The 8,497-nt window shown below is 40.9% G+C and overlaps 1 protein-coding gene across 1 annotated transcript; it reads right to left on the bottom strand.

The window, feature by feature from the left end:
• Positions 1-1,502: 1,502 nt before the first annotated feature.
• KRTAP7-1 (keratin associated protein 7-1) lies at positions 1,503-1,760 on the bottom strand. The gene has a single exon (XM_069572286.1). It carries the CDS (start codon positions 1,758-1,760, stop codon positions 1,503-1,505), a length of 258 nt encoding a protein of 85 aa, XP_069428387.1.
• Positions 1,761-8,497: the final 6,737 nt, after the last annotated feature.

Below are 8,497 nucleotides of genomic sequence, written 5' to 3'. Positions count from 1 at the left end.
TGAGTGTCTCAGTCCAGAGATTGCAGCAGGTTTGTACAGCCACCCAGTTTTAAACAGTGACCAGAGCCCAGTAACTTCATACATACATAAATGAACTTTGTATCGGACTATATAATATTTTGCGCCCATAAAGCAGAGATTTAACAAGTCAGTGAACAATTATTGAGCATCTTTTCTGAGACAGGTAGGGGTTCAATAAATACTTTATGCATGAATGAATGAGCTTTAATTTAAACAGAGCAGAGTTTTCTCAGGAAGCATTTTCTAAGTGCAGATCACATATCATTTCAAGTGCTTTTGATGGCAACTATCATGAACTGAACTGAACTGATCATTCCAAAGAATAAACACTTCATTTTTAATATGCCTACATATATAATCAGAAGTGAAGAAGGTGGGAAAAATAAAACCCATCATTCAAAAAGGAAAAAAAGTATTATGTGATTTTAGTTGCTGGCTTGCCTTTATTAACCAAATCTTAGGAAGCCTTAAAAACAGTTTCATAACTCATTCCACTTAAGGAAATTTTTCCAACAATTTATGGGGTTTAAATCTCTCTATAATGAGTTCTATAAACAGCAGGAAAAGAGGAAGAAGCTTAAATGGAATCGTGTCAATAATGAAAGGAGGAAAGAATTTTCTTTTAACATTAAACAGCTAAGAAAATTTGCTATTTATAATCAGCATAGAGAAACACTAACAATCGCAGTGTACAGACTATACAACTGACTTGAATAAAGTGGGTTTGAACTTCAAAAGTCCGCTTATATGCAGAATTTTTTTAGTAGTAAGCACTACAATGCTACACACTCCACAGCTGGTTGAATCCATGGATGCAGAGAAATCTCAGATACAAAGGGCTGAATATAGATTATACATGGATTAACCTCCCACACTGTTCAAGGGCCATCTGTATTTTGGTTAAATTTAGGACTTTTAAAAGATTTTTTTTTAATTGAAAATCTCAACATAAAGGGACAAAATTGTTAGGCATCACCCTATCCAGGTGTACAGTCTGAAATCAGAATAAAATGTGATTGAAGCCCACCCTCACAGGTTGAAACTGGTTGATGAGAGCAAAATGAACAAACAAAAGGCACAATAAAATAAACAACCGGAACAAAAATGTTTGTGCTGAATGAATTGGATTTATTGTGATGAACAGCAAAACCCCTTCCTACTCACACATGTAATAGTAATGCATTGATACTGATGTAGAACTTAATGATAGACGGGCAGAGCTATCATAAGAGACAGACTGTCTTCCTCATTAGCAAAATTCAAGTATGTTAGAGAAATACAAAATCTTGCTTTGGCTGTAGATGAGAATCAGCTCAGCATCTGATGCCTGGGTGACTTGTCCAGCACTGTCGGAGATCGAGAAGACTGCAGTGTTTCTCTCTCAAGTGTTTCTGGAGGCAGGAAGACAGTCATTGTTTTTCAGGCTGTTCTGCACACAGAGAATTGAGGGCGGGTCCCGTAGTCATCTGAGCCATGGTCCATCAGTAGGTGCTGTAGCCAAAGCCAGAGCCAGAGCCCCATGGCCTATAAAAGCTGCCCCCATAGCCACAGCCCAGGTTGCTAAAGCTGCTTCCACCGAAACCGTAGCCCAGGGAGCTGTAGCCATTGCATCCATAACCAAGGGGAGAGCCAAGGGGCACAACGCAGTTCAGGGGGGTGGCTCTGAAGGTCCTGTGGAAATTGGTTCCATAGGAAGGATAGCCTGGGAAGTAGCTTCCGCAGCAAAAGAAACGAGTCATTGTGGCAGGAGTGGGAAGGATTTGGATAGAATGTGAAGAGCAAGTTACCCAAGAAGGAATGAAGTTCTCGTCCTGCACGGGACCTTTTATACCTCAAGCTGGTGGGCATGACATGCTTGCCTAAACATCTTGCCATAAATTTGCACAGATAATTCCATTATTGCTAATAAAATGCATATAAAGCAACCCACAGACTCTTTGCCCATATTTTTGTTGGCTTATCTATTTACAAAGGAATGTGTTGTATCTTCAAAGTCAGTGCCTTCCTTGACACGCAATTGAATTCTTTTCATCAGTGTCCCATGGTTTAACAACTGTTCTGATTGCATCCTGTGAGGCTGTTTAAATTCTCTGATTATAAACTCCTCCCAGCTGACATAACTAAACTGCAAAAAGCTTTGGCAACAATGTAAACATTCCATAGCTTGAAATTATCTCCATATGTGATTCAAAGACATTGGTATATTAATGGCTATGGGGTTTCTTCTGGAATAGGAAAATTATTTGTAACTAGAGGTGGTGATTGCATCACCACAGAATTATTCACTTTAAAAATGGCTTATCTTATGTTTACATTTTGCAGCACTGAAACATATACATTACCATATGTAAAATAGATAGCTGAAGGGAAGTTGCTGTATAACACGGGGAGCTCAACATGGGCTTCCCTGGTGGCTCAGACAGTAAAGAATCAGCCTGCAATGCAGGAGACCCAGGTCCAATCCCTGGGTAGGGAAGAACCCCGAGAGAAGGCAATAGCAACCCACTCCAGTATTCTTGCCTGGAGAATTCCATGGACAGAGAAGCCTGGCAGACTATAGTCCAAGGTGTCACAAAGAGTCAGACACCACTGAGCGACTACCACTAACACTTTAGAAGGGGAGGGGTGAGGGGAAGGGAGGTTCAACAGGGAGGGGATGGATGTATACTTAAGGCTGATTTATGTATGGCAGAAACCAACACAACTTGGAAAAAAATTATCCCCCAATTAAAATGGCTTGCTTTATGTTATGTGAATTTCATCTCAAATTTTTAAAATTCTTAAACATTGCTACAGAAATCCATCAGACCAAGACTTTTTACAGAAGCTGAAAGAACACGAAATAATAGGAGAGCTATGGATACAGTAGTTGTAATTTTCATGTATTTCATTTATGAGCATTATCCTTGTTAATGTTTTCTTTTCATGGGCAACACACAATCTTTGGTTGTAAATCATGTTGAACATTGCCAAGCTTCTTGTTGTGAAGGTGCCACACTGGAGCTGAGTGGAATGGTGCCCAATTTAAAGTCATGTTATGCCATGCTTGGTTCTTATTCACTCCTAGTAAAACAAGCTTTGATACCATGATCTATTATATAATACCAGTTGTATTTTAATATACAGCAGCTCACTTCTGCCCCCACTTTGCAGAAGTATGGCCACTTCTCATGACAAAAGTAAACCAGAAAGAATTTGAGATCAGCAAAGCTAAGTCTACTCTAATTCAAATGTTCAGAAAAAAATTGGTTTTTATAAGATCTAGATTCTCTGAAAATAGATAAAGAAAGCATCCTGGATACCAACTCCTTTTGCATATTCTCCCCTTAATGGACAACTATAGAGCCCAAAGAGCAAAACTAATCATTCTCGATATTTTCTCTATTAAAATTCCTCTTCTCTCAGGTTTCCTGACAGAAGAATTTCCTACAGATCATATTACTTAATTTTGGACATTTTTTTAATTCTAAAAACTGACTGTATGTTATGAGAATTTATAGTTAGAATAAAAAAGATAATGTCTATTTTCAAATTCAATTTTTAACGAAAGAAATAAATAAAAATAGAGGTTATATCCACAAGAGTCCAAATGGTATAAATTCTACATAAGCTAATCCCAGAAAACTGGAAAATATGTCTGTGGGTTGGAGATGACAAAGGTGACTGCTCTCATTGAATTTTGACAATTTTGTGGTTGCTTGAAATTTTTAACTGCTGATTCTACCATGTAATGGCATGTATGGATGTGAGAGCTGGACCATAAAGAAGATTGAGTGCCCAAGAATTGATGCTTTTCAACTGTGCTGCTGGAGAAGACTCTCGAGAGTACCTTGGACTGCAAGGAGATCAAACAAGTCAATCCTAAAGGAAATCAACCCTGAATATTCATTGGAAGGACTGATGCTGAAGCTGAAGCTCCAATACTTCAGCCACCTGATGCAAAGAAAGAGCTGACTCAATGGAAAAGACAGTGATGGTGAGAAAGATTGAGGGCAGGAGGAGAAGGGGACGACAGAGGATGAGATGGTTGGATGGCATCACCAATTCAGTGGACATGAGTTTGAGCAAATTCTGGGAGATTGTGAAGGACACAGACACCTGGCTTGCAGCAGCACGTGGGCTCTCAAAGAGTCGGGCACAACTTAGCAACTGAACAGCAAAACTACGCAGTGACATTTGAACCTGTAATTAGGATCTACTGCCACTAAGTGGCAATGATATTTCAATTAGTCTGAACGACCAGACTGGAGTTGGTGTCTCAAATGTAAACAGGCAGAACACCCTAAAGAACTTGTTTGAAATTCAGATTTCCAGAGCTCTCCTTTCCCACTACCAGCATAAGATCCTTAAAATCTATATTTCTAATGAGTATGTAAGGTGAGTCTGATAAATAAATCTTCCTGATAAATTCTGGACCTGGTCTTTCATGAGATCACAAAGAATCTGTCTTTGCTTGGCTGTGTGAAATCGCCCCGAGCTGAGCTCTCTCTGACGAGCATGTTCAGTGTCAGTCACAGGTGGCCTATTTCCTTTCTCTCTGGCTGATAGAGATAATTAAGGAAAAAAACCTTAGTTTGTCTTTTCCGTTCACCTGTGCTCTGATTCTTTTCTTAGGATACACCTGAATGGAAATGGAAGTAATAGCGATGTGTGCAGGCATATTTTACGAGGTGGTAATATCCACCTGGGTGGGGTTCTGAATTAGTTATCCCCAATTGAAAAAAAAAAAAAAAACTCTTTGGCATGCTTCTTTTACCTTCCTGTCTCCTTTTAGACTTTACCAGAGAAAATTCTCAGCCATGTATTTGATTGTTATTCAATATTTTTATTTTAAATGTTAGTAATGACAAATATTTATGCATGGTTCTTTCAGTGCTAGGTTCTGATGAAATACTGGACATGAATAACATAGTAAGAGGACTTACTATGCACTTTTCTAAGCATTTGTGTTCAGTTGTGTGCAACTCCTTGGGACCCTTTGGACTGTAGCCCACCAGGCTCCTCTGTCCATGGGATTTTCCAGGCAAGAATATAGGGGTAGGTTGCCATTTTCTTCTCCAGGGGATCTTCCCAACTCAGGGATCAAACACACATCTCCTGCATCTTCTGCATTGGCAGGAGACAATACACATATGACAAGTTTCACCCTTTTAAAGTATATAACTCGGTGATTTTCATATTCTCAGAATTGTCAACCATAACCACTATTTAATTCAGAACAACTTCATCACCTCAGAAAGAAACCCCTTAATCATTAAAAGTCACTCTCCATTCACAACCACTAATCTCACTTCTGTCTCTATGATTTGCCTATTCTGGACATTTCAAATAAATGTAAGCCTACTATTTACAGGCATTTGGGTTTGGTCTTTTTCTCTCTGCATAATGTCTTCAAGGTTTATCTATATTGTAGCATGAATCAGTATTTAATTCTTTGTTATTGTCAAGTAGCATTTCATTGAATGGATATACCATAGTCTTCTTAATTCCTCAGTAGATGGATATTTCATGCTGTTCACGGGGTTCTCAAGGCAAGAATGCTGAAGTGGTTTCCATTCCCTTCTCCAGTGGACCATCTTTTGTCAGAACTCTCTGCCATGACACGTTGGTCTTGGGTGGTCCTACAAGGCATGACTCATAGTTTCATTGAGTTAGAAAAGGCTCTAATCCATGTGAATATTTTGGTTAGTTTTCTGTGATTGTGGTTTTTATTCTGTCTGCCCTCTGCTGTAGGAGGATAAGAGGTTTGTGTAAGCTTCCTGATGGGAGGGACTGACTTTAGGAAAAACTGATGGCATTCCAGTTGAGCTGTTTAAAATCCTGAAAGATGATGCTGTGAAAGTGCTACACTAAATATGCCAGCAAATTTGGAAAACTCAGCAGTGGCCACAGGACTGGAAAAGGTCAGTTTTCATTCCAATCCCAAAGAAAGGCAATGCCAAAGAATGCTCAAACTACCGCAAAATTGCTCTCATCTCACATGCTAGTAAAATAATGCTCAAAATGCTGGTTTTAGAAAAGGCAGAGGAACCAGAGATCAAATTGCCAACATCTGCTGGATAATGGAAAAAGCAAGAGAGTTCCAGAAAAACATCTATTTCTGCTTTCTGGACTATGCCAAAGCCTTTGACTGTGTGGATCACAATAAACTGTGGAAAATTCTGAGATGGGAATACCAGACCACCTGTCTCTTGAGAAATCTGTATGCAGGTCAGGAATCAACAGTTAGAACTGGACATGGAACAACAGACTGGTTCCAAATAGGAAAAGGAGTACATCAAGGCTGTATATTGTCACCCTGCTTATTTAACTTCTATGCAGAGTACATCATGAGAAACATTGGACTGGAAGAAACACAAGCTGGAATCAAGATTGCCAGGAGAAATATCAATAACCTCAGATATGCAGATGATACCCCCCTTATGGCAGAAAGTGAAGAGGAGCTAAAAAGCCTCTTGATGAAAGTGAAAGAAGAGAGTGAAAAAGTTGGCTTAAAGCTCAACATTCAGAAAACGAAAATCATGGCATCTGGTCCCATCACTTCATGGGAAATAGATGGGGAAACAGTGGAAACAGTGTCAGACTTTATTTTGGGGAGCTCCAAAATCACTGCAGATGGTGACTGCAACCATGAAATTAAAAGACACTTACTTCTTGGAAGGAAAGCTATGATCAACCTAGATAGCATATTGAAAAGCAGAGACATTACTTTGCTGACTAAGGTCCATCTAGTCAAGGCTATGGTTTTTCCTGTGGTCATGTATGGATGTGAGAGCTGGACTGTGAAGAAAGCTGAGAGCCAAAGAATTGATGCTTTTGAACTGTGGTGTTGGAGAAGACTCTTGAGAGTCCCTTGTACTGCAAGGAGATCCAACCAGTCCATTCTGAAGGAGATCAGCCCTGGGATCTAAATGATGCTAAAGCTGAAACTCCAGTACATTGGCCACCTCATGTGAAGAGTTGACTCATTGGAAAAGACTCTGATGCTGGGAGGGATTGGGGGCAGGAGGAGAAGGGGATGACAGAAGATGAGATGGCTGGATGGCATCACTGACTGGATGGACGTGAGTCTGAGTGAACTCTGGGAGATGGTGATGGACAGGGAGGCCTGGCATGCTGCGATTCATGGGGTCACAAAGAGTCGGACACAACTGAGTGACTGAACTGAACTGAACTGAACTGAACTGAGTCTTTCTCTTGTGGGCAAGGCCATGCTCAGTAAGTCTTTAATCCAATTTTCTGTTGATGGGTGGGACTGTGTTCCCTCCCTGTAGTTTGGCCTGAGGTAAGTAAGTAAGTAAGTGAAGTCACTCAGTCATATCCGACTCTTTGCAACCCCATGGACTGCAGCCCACCAGGCTCCTCCATCCATGGAATTTTCTAGGCAAGAGTACTGGAGTGGGTTGCCATTTCCTTCTCCAGGGGATCTTCCCGACCCGGGGATTGAAGCCGGGTCTTCCGCATTGGGGGCAGACGCTTTACCGTCTGAGCCACCAGGGAATCCCATAGCAGGGGTAAGGCTCCTCTAAAAGGACTTATGCCAGTACACCATGCCTCCCAGGACTGCTGCTGTCAGTACTGCTGAATGCAGAGTAGGCCACTGTCAACTCATGCCTCCACAGGAGACTCCCAAACACACACACACAAGTCTGGCTCAGTCTCTTGTGGGGTCACTGCCCCTTTCTCCTGGGTCCTGGTGCACACAAGGTTTTGTTTGTGCCCTCCAAGAGTCTCTGTTTCCCCAGTCCTGTGGAAGTTCAGTAATCAAATCCCACTGACATTTAAAGTCAGATTCCCTAGGGATTCTCAGTCCCTTTGCCAGATCCCCATTGAGAAGTCTGTTGGGAGGTCTAGAACTTTCACAACAGTGTTAGAACTTCTTTGATATCATTGTTCTCCAATTTGTGGATCACCCACCAGGCAGCTCTGTAGTGGGGCTAATGGCAACCTCAGGGGAACCAGAGATCAAATTGCTGACATCCATTAGATCATAGAAAAAGCAAGATAATTCCAGAAAAACACCCATTTCTGCTTCATTGACTATGCCATAGCCTTTGATTGTGTAGCACAAAACAAACTGTGGAAAATTCTTCAAGAGATGGGAATACCAAACCACCCTACCTGCCTCCTGAGAAACCTGCATGCAGGTCAAGAAGCAACAGGTAGAACTGGACATGGAACAACAGACTGCTTCAAAATTAGGAAGGAGTATGTCAAGGCTGTATATTGTCACCCTGCTTATTTAACTTATATGCAGAGTACATCAGGCCAAATGCCAGACTAAATGAAGCACAAGCTGGAATCAAGATTGCCAAGAGAAATATCAATAACCTTAGATATGTAGATGACACTACCCTAATGGCAGAAAGTGATGAGGAACTAAAGAGCCTCTGGATGAAGGTGAAAAAGGATAGTGAAAAAGCTGGCTTAAAACTCAACATTCAAAAACTAAGATCATGGCATCTGGTCCCATCAC

Source organism: Ovis canadensis, chromosome 1, assembly GCF_042477335.2.
Source record: "Ovis canadensis isolate MfBH-ARS-UI-01 breed Bighorn chromosome 1, ARS-UI_OviCan_v2, whole genome shotgun sequence".
Classification (NCBI taxonomy): Eukaryota; Metazoa; Chordata; class Mammalia; order Artiodactyla; family Bovidae; genus Ovis; species Ovis canadensis.
This window is presented reverse-complemented; position numbering and strand designations above follow the sequence as displayed.